This window comes from Nothoprocta perdicaria, unplaced genomic scaffold, assembly GCF_003342845.1.
Source record: "Nothoprocta perdicaria isolate Ctin4 unplaced genomic scaffold, notPer1 scaffold_75, whole genome shotgun sequence".
NCBI lineage: Eukaryota > Metazoa > Chordata > Aves > Tinamiformes > Tinamidae > Nothoprocta > Nothoprocta perdicaria.
The window spans coordinates 1,098,248-1,120,669 of record NW_020456032.1 but is presented as its reverse complement, the minus strand read 5'-3'; the positions used below and the strand labels follow the sequence as shown (position 1 = coordinate 1,120,669).

General features: G+C 43.6%; 1 protein-coding gene across 1 annotated transcript in view; it reads right to left on the bottom strand.

Moving 5' to 3' along the window:
* Nucleotides 1–22,421, bottom strand: part of OGFOD3 (2-oxoglutarate and iron dependent oxygenase domain containing 3) — a gene marked incomplete at its 5' end in the record, with an annotated part of 37,734 nt that extends 15,313 nt beyond the window's left edge. The window contains 6 exons of the mRNA XM_026051389.1: nucleotides 4,642–4,795; nucleotides 10,547–10,603; nucleotides 11,175–11,239; nucleotides 16,614–16,656; nucleotides 17,650–17,725; nucleotides 22,283–22,421. Of these exons, the coding sequence (XP_025907174.1) occupies nucleotides 4,642–4,795; nucleotides 10,547–10,603; nucleotides 11,175–11,239; nucleotides 16,614–16,656; nucleotides 17,650–17,725; nucleotides 22,283–22,421 (534 nt within the window). The remainder of the gene's footprint in view (nucleotides 1–4,641; nucleotides 4,796–10,546; nucleotides 10,604–11,174; nucleotides 11,240–16,613; nucleotides 16,657–17,649; nucleotides 17,726–22,282) is intronic.
* Between the last annotated feature and the right edge of the window lies 1 nt (nucleotide 22,422).

Genomic DNA, 22,422 nt, shown 5'->3' with positions numbered 1-22,422 from the left:
ATGTTTTATCAAATATAGGCACTTATTGCTTAAATATACAGCATTTATTATATAAATGCACATTTCCTGTATAAATTTGCAGAATGTTTAGTCTGGCCTGGTGACTGGCAGATGTAGCTGCTTCCTCTAAACTTTAAAGAAAAAATATATTTCGAGAACTTCTAAGCTACACTAATTAGTGCCATTTTGGCTTGACAGCAATTGCACATACTATTCTGCACAAGCAACGACAAAAACAAACACAGCAACAGATGGAGCAGGAAGACATTTTCATTCTTATTCTTTTTGTTATTTTGACCATAAGGGCTTAAAGACCAAAAAAAAAGAGCCAAATCCAGCGATGTGCTTCCCTACAAAGTCCAAATTGCAAGAATGAGAAAAACACTTAAACGCTCCCCTTCTCCCTATGTTTACCCAAACTTACTACCTAGATGAGGCAATAAATGGGAATTACTGAGCACGTGCCATTGCAACACCACGAAGCATCCAACCCTGCAGCCTCCTATTATGAACACCTCTGCTAGTACCTATTAGACAAAGCAAAGCTACAAACCGCCTCTTTCTATAAATTATGAGGGTCTGCAGGTGAGGTGAGTTGGCAGGGCTGAGAGGACACAAGGAAAAGCTCTGCTTTTCGGAGACACTGCTGTCCTGCAGCAGAAGCAAGATGTCTCATGCATTTCATGAAGCTCGTAATGACTTCAGAGGGCAAAGGAGAGTGAAAGAGCTTGGTGAAGCTGCAGCCTTGGCCAGACTAGTGTTAACAGCCTCAAGGGCAGAGGAGAGGAGCTGCTAGGAGGGTCATGGAAGTGGAGAGCAGAGTGAGATCAGCTGTGAGGGCCCAGCTCGCTCAGCTCCATCCAAAGAAGGCAGAAAAGGAACATGACTGCTGCCCATAAACATGTGGGAGTCCAAGGAGGTAGAACTGGGGGAGGAGAAGAGCTGCCTAAACACAGGGTCCATACAAACCAAAATGAGACCAAAAGCTGGAGAATTTCCATGGCAGGAGACTGAGAAAAATAAAACTGATTTTATCGTGGTGCTTGACAAGTCCATGAAGGATGGCAGGGTCCTTGTCCAGGCAAGGGACTGCAGAACTCCTCCGATCCCATGTTCATTCTCTCAAGGCACACAGAGAACTACTCCGCCGTTGGACTCCACGTTTCTAATGGAATTGCTGTTGCCTTCTCACGTTTGACTTTGGCAAGGGTCAGCTCCAAACAAATTCCATCCAAGATGAAACTGCCCATCTTGGGCCAACACTCTTTATTTGATTTAGCTGTTTATAATTCAGCAAGATTAAGTTATCGCTTGGGTGGTCTCTGGGTTTCTATTCCTGTATAGCTAAAACCCAAATATATTTTAAGAAATAAAACTTCACATACATACAACAGACATGCACTACTCTCTTATGCAAGTTAAATCTTTCAGACCATGCATGTTCCCACTAGCAGATCTAATTGCAATATAGCTCAGGAATTCAGGGAAAAGGCAAGAGGAATATTTACGTGCTCCAAGAAACCTACAATTGCACATTGGCATCATACAGGTAGCAAGAAAAGCTGAGGAGAAAGTTTGCACGTGTCCAGGCCCAGGAACACCCTCCAGTTCTCTCACCTTCAGGCTCTTCAAGAAGACAAGACTGCTTATTTCCCACAAGCAGAAAGAAGCAAAAAGACCTTTTTCTTTTTCCTGACTTTCTTGAAAATATTACACAGTTCTGATCTTGGGACTCATGATGCCAGATTTTGAAACAACAACAAAAAATTCAGATTAATTTCCCAAAGTTTTGATTTTTCCGTTATTTTGCAAAGAAGGGAGGAAAAAAAGATCGTTAAATCCTTGTAGGAGCAGCAATCATTAAGCTGTCCTGCACGGTAATTAAACAGAAGTGAACGATAATGCTCAAAACATCCAAGAAACTGGCACAACTAACAAACAAAAGTTTCAGCGTCTGTTCAGCTTCCTAGCGTTCATACCCTCTTGGAGGCCACGGAGCGACACTGCTGCTTCCCTTGGCCAGTAATCCTCACTCCAGATGAACAGCAATGCATTTTCGCCTTGTTTTCAACTGCAGCCTGTCAATGCTAAGTGAAATGTGATTTGCATTCTGTACCGTACAAACTAAATACGAGGCAGGTTGATTAGGCTGCAATCTGTGAAGTTACACAACCTATTTAGCCTTTTCAGAAATATTTTCTGACCCACAGACTGAATTACAATTCAGTCTTCTGCAGAGATCTGAATTCTGAAGGCAATGTAGCTGCATTTTTCCCTTTCTACACACATAACAACCTAGATATAGATACTATGTACAGTTGTAGCAGATTAGAAATATTCCCACACGTATTTATATACTATAGTATATAAATATATACTTAATGTAACTTTTTCTATAATGCATGATTTGGCAAATGCAAGCAAAAGTTACAGCCACGGACAGCTCTCCTCCAACTGCACCGCAGGGGAAATAAGACCAGACCTTCTGATGCACAAGCAGAATCCGAACAGAAACTGGATGCAGCGAGGAAAGGATTCCAGTCAATCCTTTGATGCTGGAGCACTCAGAGGCAGTGACACACGATGATGCATTTAGGACTTTCAAAACAGACATGAAGTGAACAAAGTCAAGGACACAGCTGTACCTGACCCTCCTCAGAGCACTAGTAGCTGTGTCCAAATCTGGCTTCTCAACTATGCAATGCAAATTGCTGTCATTTAAATTACACGTAGCTACATGGCTGGCACCAGCTCAGGCCCATTCTCCTCTCCCTCTAACCCCGCTAAGGAGAGCACTTGAACAAGAAGTTCTTAGAAGCCTGTTCTACATCTCTGGTCTTTCTGGGTGAGAGAGAAGCTCAAAGCACAGAGAAAAAGCACTTGGATGGGCTGAAGGTTTTAGCTTTCCCAAAGCGGAGAGCTTAACGTAAGCATAAATCACACGCTTGCTACAGAAGTGAAAAAAATGTTCTAATCACCTCTAAATACTACAGGTTACAGGTCTAACCCTCAGTATTCAACCTAAACCACATTTTCTTCAGAAAAGAGCTTCCACTTCAGCATGTCCTATTTTCATATTTTATTGCAAATATGCATTTTTAGAAAAATTCTACATAGTTATGAAGAGGATGTTTTTTAACTGTCCCAACTGAGACCATTATGTCTTCATTGGTATCATTAATAGCTTGTCTACTGAGTACATAATTGAGATTATGCTTGGTGAATTTAGAAGTCCATATTCTGGATTTGATTTCTTTGTTTTCTCAAGCTTTTTGTGAGGGAGTGGGTTGGTTATAAAAAGCCAAAGCCATGCTGTTGGCAAATCTGCTCCCATAGCAGGCAGACTGTGAGATAATAAGCAAACTATGCACAAAACAGATGGGTTGGAAGAGAAAAACATCTAGCCTGCTGCCCAGCATGTACAGGCACTATCAGGATGCTCTCACAGAAGCAGCTTCCACAGAGAAAAGCAGTTCTCTTCACATGAAAATAACGTAAGACAAAAAAAATCACTTGGGACATTGTAGGAGACATTTTTTGCCTACATCAACAACCGTGCAGTGTCCCTGGCATCCCCTCCATCCCAGCACAGGTATCAGGTATTCCGGCTGTGTCCCCGTGCTTTCTAAATTCAGGCTCTACAGCAGACATGACAAGGGAGCACCACAAGAGCACGTGCTAATGCAATGAAGAAAAACAGGTATGTTCCCTTCTCATTCTTTTAGCATGAAACATTTCAAGGTAAGGAGTATTTCTCCATTTGATTTGTAATTTTGGATGGTTCAGGTCATTTACTTCCAAGTATGCTGCAACACCCAGGCTGAAACATGAAGGAGTTTTGATGGAATAAGTTTTACTTGGTTCTGTCTTGAGTGATCCATAACTCCAGAGACATTCTGACCTTTAAATCCTGGCAAAGGCTTTTTTTTTTTTTTTTTTTTTTTTTTTTTTTTAAGACATTTGATTTTTCCATTCTTTCTTTGTGTTTTATTATTGGCTACAGTCCCTTTGACCTCAGCTAAATTCAACACCAATCCCGAACTGGTTAAACCCATTTAGGAACTTAAAAAGTATTAACGCATGAGCCTACAGAGAGAAGAACCTATGCAGTTTTTTAAAAAAGTCTCATTATTTCCGTTCTTAAAACAATAAAACGTCAAGTTGCTAGAAGAGCATGTCGTATTCCCTTGCAGAACATGCAGATAAAAACAAAACAAACCCACAACCCACAGATCACACCTAGCTGAAATCTAAAGCGCTTGAACCAGCTCCTGCTACTTGCTGGCCTCAAGAGCAATGCTCTCGCTGGAAACACGGGTTTGAGGGAACTGAGACACGTTGTAAGGATGGGTCGTTTTAATCAACATTTCTAACAAGTCAGAGATTCCCAAGCAGCGATCTGCACAATAATTCCAGCAGAACACAACGGAAATACAGAAAACAAAAGGAATGACTCGAGCCTGTGTTTAAAGTGTATTTATCCTTCCCTTAGCTTCCTCCCACTGAAGGATTTTCAAAAGCATCAGCTATCAAACACCTTTGACTCTGCTTGTTTAATGATAGACACTTTGGGGACCCGACCTTGAGGGATCCAAAGGGGTGAAAGGCAGCGCTGCCTTCCCGCCTCGGCCTCCCGCTCACCTTGTCGACGTGCGGGTGCCAGTACTCATCGTGCGTCGTCTTGGCTTCCGTGCTGTTTATCCTGGAGAAGAAGGTCGGCTTGGTCAGGTAGAGCGCGGAGGGGCTGATCCCAAAGGCCTGGGCAACTCTCTGCTGAATTCGCTGCCTCACGTCCCTGCGAAGGCCACGCGGCACGAGGGGCTCAGGGCGGGAGCGCAGCCCCCCGCGGCTCCCAGCCCCCGGCCCGGCCTCTCACATGCCTCCGTGTCAACAAATTCCGTTCTGCATTTATGAACTATGGAAAGTTAAAGGGAGTTTTTCGTATAAACAACTTCAGTCCGCAGGAGATGACTAGGAAGTTGCCTCTTTGTAAAGGGCTGCCACTTGAGAGGAGCTTTTTTTAAAGCTGATAGTTTCAGACACCAAGAATACAGGGTTCTGGGTCAGCACATGTACCCATGGCCAAACCAGAATTTCCCTTAAAAAAAAATATATATATATATATATATATAAAATTTATATATATACACACACACACACATATATATATGAATGCAAGGTGTCTTTCCCAACTATTCTGAAATTATCAACCAGTGTGTCTCTATCTTGGCTGTTCCTATACTTAGAAAAAAAAAGTTAAAAAATTTTTTTTTTCTTTTTACATTATAAAAAATAGAAGAGAGTAAAAATCCAGCATGCTTTACTATACAATACCACCTATACAGAAGCATCCTGGTTTCTTTCATAGGAAAAATAACTATATTTAGAGCTCAAATAGAGGTGTCCAGAATCCCCAGCATCCATTCAAGCAATGACCTTAATGAAACTGTGATAATGAGGAATATCACTGGTTAATTCTCCCAGTAAACACAAACAGCCAGCATTTAACCTTGAGGAAGTTTAAAGAAAAAAGAAAAAGCAAAGAATGAAATAGCACACTGAGATTAAGTGAAAAATCTAATCTCCTGTGCTTCATAAATATCTATATATTGCTTTCTCCCAGTATTAGCACATTCTTGGCTATTGCATTAGTCTGTCTATTCTTTCCCAAGTGCTTCTGAAGAAGTACACTTAAAAATAAACAAATACCTGGAGTAAACACACTTGTGATGCTGCTAATGGAATTCCATTAGTATTTCTGCGTATTATCTTTCATACACATAACCCCTCGTTTCGCTTTACCATGAACTGCATCCAAAGCACAGCTGGCACTTTGAACAACCCAAAGCAAAACTTAACAAATATTCATATTAAGAATAAATATTTCCTGGCTCTGATGCAGGGTGGCCAATGGCAGCTGAAATGCATCCACTCTGAAGCAGTCAGGCAACAATATTGATGTTACTTTCCATCTCCAGTAGTTCTGCTGCTCTCCAATACGGCTTCCTCTTCCAGGTTGACCCTTTCCCACCTCTAAAATCTAGGAAGATTTGCTCCATAGCCTTGAAAAGGCCCAGTTAAGGGTTCTGCCCCTTGAGACTTGCAGGCGATGACTTTAAGCATGGCTGCAGGTTTTGCAAACCATGCAGGAAAGAAAAGCTCTGCTCAACTGTTTCCAACAGACTAACACGACACCCGAGAATCCAGCTGCTTTGGGCCAGGTTATCGGAGGAAAACACGTGCAAAAGCTTAATCTGATGCAAAAAGAAAATAAGCACAGTCTTCAAAACATAAGTTTGTGCTTCCTGTTTATAAATCAAGGCAGCAAGGGAAGCAGTGAATGGGCAGGCAGAGTCATGGGGCAGTTGAGGATGGCAGGTCCAACAGGATGAGTTTATGCCCTACCCTGCTCAAGCAGAAGCATCTGCCTTCAGCTGACCACACACAAGCAGGTAACTAATAGTTCCTGGGTGATGGAGCCTGCAATGACTTTTTATTTCCCTTTGTGCTCTTGGCTTTAAATATTGCACCAGCTTTAACTGCACCAGCTTCTCCAGCAGAACTGCCTTTGAGTGAGCCTGTGTGTGCCGCCTGCTCCAGGGGCACTGCGGAGGGCAGGGCTGGCCCCTGCTTGTTCCTTCTGAGCCAGCACGACATTCTGCATAGCACAGCATCACTCTCCAAAACCCAACCAGAACAGTCAGTGAAGACAAGATTTTCCATTTGCACATGAGGAAGAGCTTCTTTGGTGTGGGGGTGAGACCGGGTGCCCCGTGCTCTGCATGTCCCTGCTGGAGCAGGGGCTGGGCTGGGGGATCCCTAGGGGTCCCTTCCAACCTCAGCCATTCTGTGGTTCTGTGATTAAGCAGATTAGCGAGAACTTTATGCACAACAGACATTTGCTGCTCAACAACGACAGCAAGAACCTGATTGATGGTAATGAGAAGCTTCAAAAAACATGTACTCAACCTCTGCACTTCCAGCTGTGTTTGCACAGGGTAGGACACACCAAAGCCAGCATGTCTGGGGAGCAGGTTCATAGCAACAGCCCTCCTTCAAACACAGGAAGGCAACTGCCTTCCTTCAGTGCATAAAGGGATACCGACTATTTGCACCAGAGCAAAACAAATGAAAGGGTTAACCAGCCTATAATAAAAGGTTGAAAACTAAAGAAGCAAAAGGAACATTGCCTGGCATGTGGGCTGCAAAAACATTTCAAAAGTCTCTTAGTGGGAGAGGACACTTAATCTTCCACTTTGCCTTCACTTAGACATATTTGTGAGAGCAGGGGAAGAGTCAAGTTATTTTTTCAAGGCCCAACAAACCCATGCTGAGTGGGGAGACATTTATTAGCTCCAAGGAACTCAAAATGAAGCATTCGAAGCACAAGCAGAATAACCCAATCCATGCCACACTGGAAACCACTCTCTGGGGTTTCACCACTCAGCCTGCTCAGGATGTGGCCCTGTTCTCATCAGATGCACTGAACAGAGCTCTGCCCTTGCAGCAAGTAAAGTAAATGAGCAAAAGCAAGTAAATGAGCAAAAAATCCAGTCAGCAATGCAAGTAAAACTTGACCCCCTCCCAGAATCGGCCATCCTCAAACCTCGTGTATTCTCAGTAAATCCCTGGGGGAAACCGACATGCCCAGGTCAGACTCGTGGGAAGGAAGAGCAGAAATCACTGGAAAGAATACTTAACCACTTTCTATAAAAGTAGCTACTGAAGCCCATTTCATAATTGAAATAATGAGCAAGAACAAAGGAAAATAGGAAAAGGTGATAGAGTAGCTCAAAGTCTAAGGAACACGAAGCTAAAACAAAAGGCTGTGCACAAGCTGATGAAGCTTCCAGCGTAATGCACTGGCAGCAACAGGGAAGAGGACTGGGAAAAAGAACTAAAGCACACACAAAAGTTTCTGCAGGATACAAATGCCGTCAGATCAGCCAAAAAATGCACTGCTAAGAGTCACTGTGCAAAGTGGGATTTCAGCGGCAGTGACGGGAACTCACTCAAGCTCCTGGAAACCAGACAACCCTTCCAGCCCACTTGCCAAAGTCTGCACGATTCCGAGCAAAAAGCGGCACAAACAGACACAGAAAGTTCTTCTGCAACCAGAGCGTTTTAACAGAAACCACACATGCAGAAAGAGGGAGAAAGGGAAACCCTACCAGCTCTCTCCGCTCATTTGGCATCTGTACCTCAGTGAATTGAGGAATTTGGGAAATAAATCTTTGATGCTGCCTTTTTTTTTTTTTTTTTTTCCCCCTGAAGTTACCACCTTTAAACCAAGCATCTAAATTTAAAGGTCTCTTTTCAGGATAAAAATACATCTATTATGTGACACAAGGGGAATTGCCGTAATAAGCCTGGCATTTGGCGGATAAAGCTTCAGCCTAGAAAATGTAATTGATTCTTGAAGCAACATAATTTTGACACAGAGAGTTTAGAAAGCGGCCTCCTGGCTCAGGATGTCTACTTAAATTTGTTACTGCCATAATCAGTAATACTCAGACACGAATTATTTTTAGTTATTTCTCTCAAGGGTGTATTTTTAAACAGACCTTGGTAGGTAAATGGAAGTAATGAAATAAATGTTCCCAAGAATAGCACAAAACCATTCAGGACAGACATAAGCTGCTACAGCTTGTGCTCAAGCATGGCCATTAATACAAATAAAAGCATTCTGTGATGTATATAAGATTCGTATCCATCAGATTGACACATCCCCTATAGTAGCCTAACATATTCCCAGACAGCTGTCTCATCCCACAAAGTAAGGAGCAGAAATATTTATGTGATTTGTTTGAATTTTGATTCATACAAAACAAAAATACCCTTTAGCAAGGCACCTCCTGCCCCCAGGTACCCACATACTTCCTACAGATTCTTTGATCATACACAGAAACACACGTATATGTAAGACCAAGGACACCTCTCTCCCAATTACTCTTCACCATCATGGGGAGGCACGGACTAACTTTTCCATACTCATTGCAAAGTTCATTAACAATCAAGAAAGCAGCACACTTCAGTGAGGTGTTAGGGCTCAGAGGTGAGCACACTTGAAAGAGAAATTCACAGAATCACGGAATGGTTGAGGTTGGAAGGGACCAACCTCAACTGCTAGAGACCATCTAGCCCAACTCCCTGCTCCAGCAGGGACGCCTCATTCAGCAACAAGATAACGGTATCTAAAAAGGGTCAAGCAAAATAATTTTATACTGTAAATAGTTAATGCTTTCTGAAGATAAAACTACAGTAATAAAACTAGCCAGATATAGGCATTCCACTCATACCCCACTTCTGAGGAATTTATTTTGCCATTTAATATTACTTCAGGCACTAGAGGGAGCTTAGATTCCTCCACAAAGGCAAGAAAATCTACAAAAACAATTAGAAACCATTTAAATTGGACTTCAAAATGTTCAAGTCAGGTACGTTTTAAGTTACAAAAAGCTACTGTTCAAATACACAGCTAGAGATTTATTATGTCCAGTCAACACTGAATGCTTGTTCCTAAACCTCTGCCACACACCTTCAGGCACATGGAACTCGTTAACTTTGTTGTCCTCGTTGCATATACGAGTAGATGTACTGGAAAGCTAAAAGAATGAGATGCCAAAGGAACCATATTAGAGTGGTGTTTCATATTCTTGCTTTTTAGGGGCAAAAATATGCTCTGCCTTGCTAGCCAGAACAGCAGGAGCGCAAGTCCGTCCTCATTGTGCTTTATCATTGCTCATGTTTTGCTGCACTTCACAAAAGACTCAAGTGTTAAGAGCATACAACCCTCCGTATCAATTAATGCAACATTCCCTGAAAAGCAGGTGGGAAACAGGAGCGGATGGGCAAGTTCTACATCCTAAGCTTCGCGTTTACAGCTAACAGGTTCTGACAGGCGCAGGACTCTGAGGAAGCAGCTCCCCCTGCTCGCACGTCTGCAGGAGCAGCTTCCATCAGAACCAGCCATACATCAAATCAATACTGAGCCAGCCTTTGATAATTTGTGAAATGAAGCCTTAGAGCAATGAGATTTTAGTCCAAATGATGGAAAACAACAGAGGAATAGGTAGAGGTGTCAGCTAAGCTCAACATCAGATTGAGGTTAATGTTAGGTTGAGCTCAACTTTTTTTGCTGCTACTTCCTTTCCCAATAAAGGGGAAAACACGATGTTCACAGGCTTGGGGGCAGCCCAACGTTACAGGGACAGTCTGCAGGGATAAGTTATACAAATTAACATTTCTCCCCATTGACCACTTAAAGAAGGTGAAATGTGATCAGAACCATGGCAGCCCTACACATCTATATCACCTGTACTATCCTGACATCAGAGATGCAGATAAAATAACATCTGAATGCTCTGAACTAACCAAACAGTCACCAGAAGGTCCTTTAAATTATTTCCCTCAGTGTCCGTTTAGCTTGCACAGGGATAACTATTTTGAACTGCAAATAAAATCGCAAGACTGAATCTATCACAGCGCTCTACCAAAGGCCAAATTATGTTTTGTCATTCCTCCAGCAGTTATTGAAGTTCTTTACCGATACAATGCAAAATCCTCTTCTGTGAAGATGTCTTGAATTTTGTCCCCAAAGTACCTGGAAAATTGAACACGAGTCTCAAAGAGGAATCAACCAGCCCAGGTAATAGCAAGCTCCATTCTCACACCCACCTGCTTTACCCACAACGAATACGTTAAGACATAATGAAAATCATTATTTGTAGGAAGTGTGATGTTCCCAAAGCACTGTTCAATAATTTAATATTAAAAGAGCAAAGGATCAAAAGGCAGCAAGTGATAACTGATTTTGCCAGAAATGAAAATCTCCCCTCCCACCTCAGGAGACAAGCTTACAGATTCAAAACAAGTTGAGTGCTTCATCTCTTTTATTTTGTTGACAAAACTATAGGTAATATGTAAATATGATAAAAATATATGATTTTCTGGTGCGTGATGAACTCAGAAGAACAAGTTCTAAATAGTTCTCAAAGAGCTCAGTTTAAAACAAAGAAAAAAGAAGATTTTCAGAAGTTTTATACAGGTTTTTCAGGTTTTCAGAAGTTTTATACAGGTCATGGGAACAGTGGCAAATCTAACTTCTACAGCGTGACACTGTTAACTTCATTTCTCACAGCCTTGAGAAATGAAACAAGCCACAACCGTTTTACCTGTACAGGTTGACAAAATGCTTGCCCAGGGAAAGAGCTCCAGAGTGTAAATCCAAAATAGAAGCCTGGGAAAAAGAGGCAAATGTTAAAACAAACAAACAAACAAGAGGGAAAAGGAGCATAGAAAGCTTTGTCATTATGTAACTATGACCTTAAATAACTATCCTAAGTCAACTTTTTTGCAACTTTTTTTTTATCCTAAGTTATTAGCTTTTAAGATGGTTCCCAATATTAATGCTTATTTTGTCTTACTATTGCAAGCCTCCCTCAGACTGTTGTGATATATTGAGACATGCGCACACACACACATATATATACATATATGTATGGACAAAAGATTAAAATACTACAGACAAGAATTTCAGGAATAGCAGTCCTGTGTCATTCTGTGACATAGAGAACTGCCAGTCTTCCTGCATGGCAAAGGATACTGCCTTCCTGGATCCCTTCTTCAAGGCACTCCCCCTCCTCACCGAGATGGATAGTTTTCCAAAACGTGTCAAGTGCTTGAATAGCAGCACTAATACTTACTTTATTTACCACTTGTTACTAAAAACTACTCCCTCACAGTTCCCGTGCACTTCTCTCATTAAATACTACAGACATGACAGTCTGCTTAAAAGAACAACTACAACTCTAAATTTTGCTAGACTCAAATGATATATTTAAAAATATGAAATAAATCTGATTGCTGCAAAAGATGAAAAAGTCATTTTTTTTTCATTTACAAATTAAATGCATTCTCCCTCTGATTCAAGTTAAACACTTCTGTTTACCTCAAGGCTGAACTAAAAGGACTGAGATGCAGATTTGCTAGGGCAGAGAGACACCTCGCCGGACAGACCTCAACTGTCTTGAGCTTCAGTACTGCAACAGAGGAACCTCACTGAAGTTCCCATTTAGAAGTGAGACATAACAACAACCTTCCTTTAATAAACTTTATCCAAATCATTTTATTCAGCCCTGAATCCTTTAAAATGTATAATGAGTTGCTTCAATGGACAGCACAGGAGCTTTTCAAATCTCTCCTTCTCAAAGAAGTTCTCCAAAAGCCACAAACAGCTGCAGGGAAAAGTCATCTCACACTCATCTCGGAGCAGCTCTCAGGCCAATCTTTGCTCAAGAATCAGTAAAAAATAAGCAAACAAAAATGCCTCTCAGGTACTTGCAGCACGTTTCCTAAGCACACACAGGTGCTTCCTCAAGCCGCAGAAGCTCACAAGCCTGTGGGCAAATCATTCCAGCACCATTTCCTGCACTGGGAAGGATGCCTTGGTGGAAGCTGGTGGTGTCACCAGCATCACTTCAGCTTCACCAGTCTGCTGTCCGGGTAAGTGGTCCCCGTTTGAACCCCCTGCAAAGGTTATGTAAAAATGGTAGGAACAATGCAACTGCATATACCCAACGCATCTGCTTCTGAGAACTTCCAGGAAAACTACCCCAATGTCCTGGCTTACAGAACTTCTGCAAATAGGAAACCATATGAGGAAGAACTTCCTTGCTGTGGAGATGCCAGAGCCCTGGCCAAGGCTGCCCAGGGCGGCTGGGGAGGCTCCTGCTCTGCAGATCTCCCCAACCCGCCTGGATGGGACTGGGTGCCCCGAGCTCTGGGTGTCCCTGCTGGCGCAGGGGCTGGGCTGGGTGATCCCTAGGGGTCCCTTCCAACCTCAGCCATTCTGTGATTCTGTAAAACTGGACTCCCTTCAAAAGTACAAATCCAGGTGCTTTCAGACCTTGATTACTGTTCCTTTCCACTTGCTTGATAAAAGGATCCAGAAAGGACATGCAAGTAATCAGCAGATGCCAGCACACAGCATAAAGCATCACCTTGCCCAGTTTACAAAGAGCCACAGGCCCTTACAATGCCTTTGGTTAGGATCAGAGCAAACTATTACCTACATAATCACTGCTACAGCAATTCTACCTTGTTTCTTCTTTCCTTGAAACATTTACTTAAGATACAGAAAGAAAACAGCTGACAAGCCACCTGGAAGAGAAGATGCAAAGCCCATTTCCACCTTTATCTAGAGAGGCTGGTAGAGCTCGAGACCTTCCCCATTCTCCAGTGCCCACGCTCAGGCTGGGAAAAGGGAAGAGCAGCAGAGCTCTCCATTCCCACGTCTTCCTGGGCAACACCAGACTCGGGTTCTCAAAACAAGAGCAACTTCGAGAGCTTCTCTGCTCAGATCTTGAGAGCAGGACGCAGTTCATGCCTTTTAAAATTTATACCAATTATTTACAAGGCATAAATGTAACTAATCTAGTTTATATATCCTTCAGATTTCAGGAGATGCGGGCAATTACTGTGGAGATTGAATGGAATATTTGAATATGGTGCCTGATACAAGTTCATGCCAAGCACAGAGCAGACACAACCCATTCCTCCCAAGCCGTCTCGTATAAATCCAGTCACACTGACACACACTTGTACAAGAACAAAGTTAAGTGATGGACACCCTATCAAGTGGCAGCTCCTTGCAGAAGATATTAAAGAGGCTAAACGTGAAGGATGGAAACTATGTGCCCTGTAGTAGAGGTAGGTGGCAGGGGTGAAAGGCAAAGCCCTATGCAGAAGCTTTATCCTCTTCCAGGAAAATGCAGAATGGGAAGCATTTTGAGGACTTCAAGGCCTGGGTGGGAGAGCTGAAGGCAAAGCAAGGAGTGACACCACGTACAGAAATACTGGTCCACACAGGAGTCTGCGTGCACACAACAGAAACCCTTGCTGGGATAATGGCTACATGCTCTGTTTGCTTCTTTCACTGACCAAGAAATTTAATTTTCTCTGCAAAAGGCAAGTCCAGTTAACTACTCCTACCATTTTTGCTGCAATGCAGGAATCAAAGGAGAGCTGCACTACCAAGTTTCTCTTCTGGTGCTTCTAAAAACATGCCCATAGACTCGATAATGAGTCAAGTTTCATATACACTGGAGAGAAGTTACGATGACAGCACCTAAGATGTGAACGAATGAGTCATGAATAAAAAAGAAACCCAAACAGGGGGAGCCTGCAAGAAAATATAAGGTAGGGACTAAAGGGGAAAGTCATTATCTCTACAGAGAAGAAAAAAAATAAAGGCAACCAGTATCAAAGTAGCTAAAGCAAATGACATTCTGCGAATGAGAGAAAGAACAGAGTGCAGAACTATTTTACAACTGCAGTCTGCAGAGACCTACAGAAGAAAGAAGCTCATGAGTGGAAGCAAACACGTGCCCTTGCTTGGATTCTGTTGGGAGTTAGACTAGAGGACTGTAATGGCCTCTTCCAGTCTCCATGCATATATATATATATGCATAGAAAAATATACATATGTGTGTGTATATGTATACATATATACATGTGATGTATATATTACATGATATCTATATATGATTCATACACACACATACATATTTATGAATCTAAGAACAATCAGAAAGGAAGACTGGAGCAGGTAGCATCAGTAGCTTGGATGTCTGCCAGGATCTTCTCCACACAAATGGATGGAGAGGGGAACCCAAACGTGGTTCGTTACACTTCAGTTCTCTGAGGAAACCAGGAGAGGGGCAGTCAAAGAAGAACCTATTGCAGATTTAGCTCTTCAAACTACACCAAGCGACACACACACGTGGCATCAAAATTTAAGCCATATGACTGACAGAGGTCAGACACGTGGCTGGGAAGAAAGGAGAAAGATGCAAACGTAGTCAGTACTACAACAGGAATTTCTGGAAGCTTAATTAGGAATGGTTATGGGCTCAAATTGTCTAGCAAAAAATGAAATTAAAGAAGAGAAACAAGGAATTGCTTAAGCAAATCTTCAGAAAAAAGCAACAAACCCCATGCAATCCAATACACCTGAAGCTTGGAGGCAAATATGCAATGCAGCTAGACGAAGTAAGACTTGAAACATTTTGTGTGCTATCCAGATGACAGATTTAAAGAGAGGATAAAGGCTCCAGGACAGACAGACGGCTTCATCTACACACCATCAACATTTGACAATGTCTGGGAGCCAAGATAACAATAGCAGGAATTGATTCCCTCCATGACATGAAGACTAGACCTGCATACACCCCACAGAGAGAGAGGTAGAACAGGGAAAAGAAAGCATGAAAGAATACAAGTAAAGGGACTATGTCCAAAAGCTTCCCCTAAACACAATCCCCAGGAAACAGCGGGCAACATCTTCTGATGTTTATCCATTATTTTGGACAAAGCCCCAGTGCAGCCTCACACAGCTTCTGTCTCGCACCTCTCCCCATGGAATAACAGCACTCGGTGACTTTCTCACATTCGCACATCACGAGAAGCACAAGATCTGGATGATAGCACAGACCTCCCCGAGGACATCGGATTTCTTACAGAACTTTATCTTGTTGCAACGATAGAATCTTCCTGTCCCCGGCTTCTCTCTCTGCTTTCAAAGCGCACGCAGCGAGGCCTCCAAGATGATTCAGAGAGCGGATCTGTATCTGTCAGCAAGCCTGGCTTGTTGTCCCCATAGCCCAGCTCGGGAGCTCAGCTCTTGGCCAGCGCGCACTCTGCTCATCTCTCACCGTACTCATGTCTCCCCTCAGGCCGCCCTGTCTCTGCTTGCCCAGCTCCCTCACCCTCAGCTGCTCACTCACTCTCTGCTCTCCATGGTCCAGGCCCATGAAGCCCATAAAACCATCTCCATTCTGTGCTGAACACTATCCTTTCAATTCCTCTTTGTGGAGTCTAATGAAAATCACATCTCGGTTCCAAGAGAAGGAGACAGAAAACGATCCTCTTGACAGGAGTTAAGCAGCAGATCTAAAAAAGGCCCCGTTACCTAGTCAAAATGGCAAGATTTGCAGTCACAAAGTTGAAACATCCAAGGGATCCTGACTGAGTCAACAGAGAACATTCCATCTCTGAAAGATGCTGTTTTAGACCGGCAACACTGCCTAAGTTTCTCAGTTTACATTTTTCACACGCTTCCTGGCAATCCTAAGTACGATAACATCTTATTTTTTCAGCAAAAGACATGGCTTTGTTTTCATTTTTTTAACCTTTTTCATTTTAAAGGTTTTCATTTAAAGCTCTACATGAGATATTACACAATACTTCTTGTCACCGCACAAAACCAATGTCTAAGTGACAGTCGTGCTCCACTGGGATTTAGCTTCTCAAAACAAGCAGTCAAACCTGTGAGTTCTGCTGCAGTAACCGATTCCAAAGGCAGAAGACAAAACCATGCCCTAAAACAGAGAGTTCAACAGAGGCACTGGAAATGCTTGGCCGCATAACATGGAATGCATCAGCTGTACTGGTGTCCTTTATTTTACCACTAGCAGAGGGAAGGAAAACATTGAGGTAAATTGTTCCCAAATCTGAATGTAAGGACAAAAATCTCCATTTCAGCTCCCCTCCCCACTAGCCCTCAAATGAATTTATAAGTAAAAGGATGTTAAAAGTGAGTGGGTACTGCTTACCCCTCCATCAGATCCTCCCAGGGAGAGGCCTCTCTCCGCTATCCTGTAGGCAGAACAGTAACCTCAGGTGAGGACTGATTTGTTTTTTAATGCCATTACTTACAACATACAGCTCTTCAGTCAATGCCAGTTGACACATCACATGTACCCTAACTGAGTGGAAAGGAGAAGCTGCTGTTTATTTGCAAACTTTTAAATCGTGGAGCCTGTCGTGGAAAAAAACAAAAAGTCTCTACATTGCACAACATTTCTGAGCTCAAAGTTCTTTTTCATAAATCTCCCAAAACTCTCCTCGAAAAAGTTGGTTGTCAAAGATATCCTAAGCAAATAAGATAAACACACACTTTTTTTAAAAAATTACTATTTTAAATGGCATAACACAGAGCTGCTGTATCAAAAAAGGAGCCTAGATTTTGAAAAGGCTGAAGACCAGCCTGAGCAGTGAGCCAAGCACCACACCAGCTGCACGCCAGCCTAGGGCCACGGTGAGTTACAGTGGTTATTTCCCCTAGGTGACCGCTGAGTACAGAGAGCACTCAGCTCACTCTCCTAACTCCATAACCTGCTAGTGTCTCCTACCGCTTGATCAAACCCACCTCTCTGTATTCATAGAAGACGCCACACAGTCAGCACCAGCTCCTGACCATCCACAAAGAGATGAGGCTAGAAGAAGGTTTGGCTGTTTTGTTGTTTTTCAAGATCAGGTGGAACAGAAGGCCAAGTGAAAAATCCTTTAAAATCCATTTAATTCAGAGAATACCACCTTCCCTTTGGATGTGAATTATTCTCCACAGCCCACATGCCACCCACTGAACTAGCCAGATTCTATATGAAACAGCCCTAACTAAAGCAAAAATGCAAAATGGCTCTAGAAAATAAGCCCGTTTATGCTTTAGCCTGTTTAATCCCTCTCCTTAGTACTTCAGCTAATAAGCTTTGTGCCATAGCTACACCTTAAGCACAGGCTCACCATCAGCATGAGCTGCTTCCTCTTCAACACAAACTAAAACCCTTGTAAAAAGAAAGAGAGATTTACCTACGGATTCTTTCAGCTTCCTCCCGAGTGATCACTGCATCGGTTACTCCTCTCCCGCACTTCCTCGGGGTACAGCCTGCAGCATGAAAAAAAACAGAAAAAGAAACAAGATAATCTGTCAAAAGAGGTTCGGAACAAGTCTCAATAAATACCCTCCTACTCCCTTTTCAGATTCACAACATCCAGAAGGAACATCACTTATCTCAAAACATTTTAGATCGTTCCAAATAAAAGAAAGACCTCAGTTTCAGTGGGTTTTGTACCTCACCTCCTAGAGAGACCAGTCAGGCCACAGATATACTGGAGAAGCACAAACAAAACACCAGATTTACGGGGCTGTGCCACACAGGACCCAGAGCCTCTGACCTTTAAGTTAAACAAAATGCAGAGCAACGCTGGGCCTATAAAAATAAACTGTTTTTTTCTGTTGTCCTGAAAATAATTCCTGGCCTCATTTAATTTTCTTAAGAAGAGTCTGCTGCAAATTTGTTGCTCAGTTTTTTTATTACAATAAACCAAATATAGAATTCAAACTGACTCACTGATGTCAGCTTGCAAATCAACTGCTTAGAGCTGTTTAGTAAGGCTATAGTAGACACACATACACATCCTTCTAGTTATACAGAGATATATAGACATATAAACCTGGTTTTGATGCAGAGAAGCATGGTCCTGGCCCAGCAAAGCTCCAAGAGGTATTACAGTTAATTCGCACTGTATCTGCATCCCTGATTCAATTTGCTCTAATTCAGTGACAGCGGAAAAAACTCTTGGGATAAGAAGAAAGAGCGGAAGCCTCACAAACAGGAGGGGGAATCGCTGCTTCACCAAAGGAAAATTTAAAACATGAATAAAGAGTTCAAGCTATGAAGGAGATATTACAAATAACGGGGGTTTCTCCATAGATACTTCTCTGTATAGTATAGCTTACTCTGCTATTTCATATATTAACACACAAGGAAATTAATTCAACTTATGTTTCTGTTTCGACCATACATCATTCAGTTTGTTAACAAAGATTCCTGCTGGCAAGTGCTGAGAACTTCTGTGTTTGCCCACTGCAAAAGCAACATTAACCTAAGAAAAGAGTGAATCAGAATCGCAGACTGATGCTCTGACCACACAGTTGGGGTGAGAAAAAGCAGAATAAAACCAAACAAACATGCAGAAGAATCAGGAGGAGGCCTGGAGCACTCTGTAGGTGGTGTCTACACAAATACCTCGAACAGCAGCTTTTTAAACAGTATTTTTAATATCAAAAGCTTATGGGAAGAAAAGCCAGCAGAAGAACTGCAGATAAAGAGCATATGCAAGTTCTTATGGAATTAGAAGTCCAGTTCAAAGCAATCTTTAGACAACAACACAACTGAATTTTAAGCCCCCAGTGACCCTGGGCTCTGTGCTGGGGAAAATCCATGCTTGGATGCAAAGCACCAGGCACGTTTGGGTGAACGTGTTTCTGACCCTGGCCATGCACTCGCTCCTGCGGCCCCACGCTCCTCTCTGAGCATCAGCTGCTCGTCAGAAGCCCATCGAAGGGGCAAAGTGTGCCCGAAAAATCAACCCGTTCGCCCGTGCATGTCAAAAGCATCAGTCTACTCCCATCAAAAGCAACTAATTGAAACGACGACCATAACATGATGGAAAGCAAAACCTGTCACAGGGCGAGTGCCTTGTATGAATTCAGGCTCTGTTCCAGTGGATGCACCCTGGCTACATCTCTGGGAGGGATTCAAGTCCCTCCAGCATTTCAAGACAGAAGCAAAACAAAGATGAGAGGTTCATCTTTTCACACTGACCCAGATGAGTGGTTCAGTACTGACAACAACAGACTGACCTGTATGCACTATTTCCTTGCTTAGGGAAGAAGAGGAGGCCACTTGGAGACTTCAGGTTAAACCTATGTTAAAGGCACCACATCGGACTGCCTAGGCTGGCACTAGCACCCCGAGCCGGGCCCTGCCTTCCCCACGCACTCCTGGGCATGCACAGACGTGGTGCTCCCTGCTCGAGCTCTCCACAGTCATTTTTCACATTTCAGTTATTCACACATCAAAACCAGCCCTCCCCACGGATCAGCCACCACACTGAGGTGGGGTCAGTGAGCAACGGGCCCTGCCACCTGACTGCATCATAGCCCAGAAACCTCAACACATTTTGGGACCATCCGGCAACAATCCGCCGAGGGCAGGTGAAGGTGTGAGCTCCAGGGAGCGCACACTCCACTACTTGAGGATGGTGGCAGAAACGAGCAGCCCAAAACAAAGGTAGATGTTGTTGATGTTATGGTCCTGAGCATCCAGGGCGCCCCGGCGGAGCAGAACCCAGCACTGCAGCAGCAGCGAAGCAGAACCACTGTCCCCGCAGCTCCCTTTCCTTTTCATGACCCTATGAATGAAAGGAGGAGAGAACAGAAGCGAAACAAGCTCTTCTTCACAAACTGTAACATCTTGGGGAAACGCAAACAAACAAAACCCACAAAACCAAAACCACAGGGGCTTTGTAGGGGTAGGTTGTTTTAAGTTCCAGGTTCGGAATTGGGAGAGGGAAGAGAAGGGAACTTCTGCACCATATTCCAGGCACACTGTAAATTTTTTTTTTCCTGGATTGCGGAAATTTAGATAGAGTTTTTATGGTCATTCTGTCCCTTCTAAAGCATTTAAATCCAGGAATCAGCAATTTGCAAGTCCAACGCTGCCGAGCACACAATAAAAATTCAAGCAGTGGAAGCTCCGTGTTCATCCGGAGCCCAGCAGCGCAGCCATTCTGAACAGCAACAAGTGGCAGCCAACAAACTACCTGCTCCTCACATTAAAAAGCACCCATTTCAGACAGCTCTGCCTTGAAGGGCTCCAATACGGGATCAGCAGTGACAGATTAAATCAGATACTCAATTCTGAACATCAAGCAGCTTGGAGGCTGACTGGGAAGGATGAGACATCCCTGCCTGCAGGCTGGCAAGCGGGGCACAGGCAGGAACAGCCACCAAAGCTGCACGGACAGAGGCAGCCACGAGGAGCTAATCTTGGTTCACTTGCCATGCATTTAGTTAATTAGTAATCCTAGGATCTCCTCAGAGCTTTGCAGAACAATCATCGTTAATCACAGATCACACAATGCATTTTACACACTGCACCTAAAGTTGACAACTTTATTCCTGGCACAACTCTACCTGCAGATTGCCACAAGTGTGCTTGATAAAACTTGATTGCCCTGTTCTAAAACAGGATTAAAAAAAGACTGAGGTAACAGAGTGATAGGAAAGTGAGGTTTTAAGGACTCCAGGAGAAAGCTGAACACAGGAAAGCAATGAAATTCTTTCAAAAGACAGAGATAAAAAGGGGAAATGACTTTCCTTCTGTCACTGAAAAAAAAGTCTCTTTAATGTTGGAACGACAAAGAAAACTGTCTTTGAGATAAGGGGAAAGGGACAGTCAAGAAGAGACTTAGCAGAAACAGGAATATCCAGAGGAGAGTTTCAACACTCCAAGGACAAACTCATCTGAATATAGAAATTTGGCTTTGTTTTAAAACGACATTCTCAAAAAAAGGAATCCAGCAAAGACTCATAATTACAGAAGAGGTTGGTACTTTGCGTTTCCAGCAGCAAATAACAGCAGAGGCCTTTCCCTTCAGGAAAGGTTGGTACTGGGGAACCAAAGTTTTGCAAAGTTACTTGGCTAAAGAGGACAGGCAGAGCACGACCAGCATCTTTGGTGAAGAACCGGCAAGAACAGCCTTCGGGGCAGGAGATCTTCTGAAGGCAACAGCAGACCATTTTGCCAAGCCGAGAAGGAAGAGAGAGTTCAGCAAAAAGCCAGTCACGAACCAGCGCTAAGCACAGGAAGGATCAGAACAGTAAGTCTGTTTATTTGAAAGCAAATTTAGCATTTAAAAAAAAAAAAAAAAAAAAAAGTGGCTCACTTTTGTGCAAAAGACCTTATAGACATTATAGATGGGAGCACTGAATGGAGAAGAAAATACTCAGAGAACGTGTACTTGCTGGAAGTACTTTATCTTCTCCCGCAAATATACTAAGCTAAAAGCTTGGCCTCTGGCAAGTAACGCCTCAAATTTCTGTATTAAACGTTTCCTGGCGGAGAGCGCTGTGAAAATAAACTCGCTGCTACGTGACGTGAACCGCTGCATCCACCGAAGCAGCCTGCAAGCTCAGCTGCATCGGCCCCACCTGAAGCAGGGACAAGCACCTAAATAGAAAGGAGAACGTGCACCGGTCACCGAGGGCTGACGGAAACGGGGCCAGAACCGGCGGCTGGGGACACGGAGCCAGAGCAGAGAGTGAAGCCCAGTGCGGGGACAGACGGAGATGTGCAGCGAGCAGAGCGCCCGGAGGGATCCAGTTTGGCAGGGAACACGTTTCACCGCCCCACGAAACCACCAGGAACGCACGGAGCGGGCTCCACAGGACAGGGAGGAAAGCCTGGCCGCCACCACCCTCTCGTGGACACGGAGTAAAAGGCAGGGAAAAAAAAAATAAAAAGAAAAAAGTTCTGCGAAGTTCTTTCTCACAGTGCGGATTCAACTCGCTGGCAAAGGGAGATGTTCAGAGGGGTTTAAACCCGCCGATCTCAGCCCGAAAGCCGCACGCGGGGGGAGCCCGGCGGGCCGGTACCTTCGTGCCGCCGCTGGCGCTCGTAGTCGGCGGAGCAGGGCACCTCGACGAAGCGCAGCCGCAGGCGCTCCCCGCGCCGGGCCAGGGCCGCCGCGCCGCCCTCCTCGGCGCCCAGCGAGCTCCAGGCGAGCAGGCCGCCC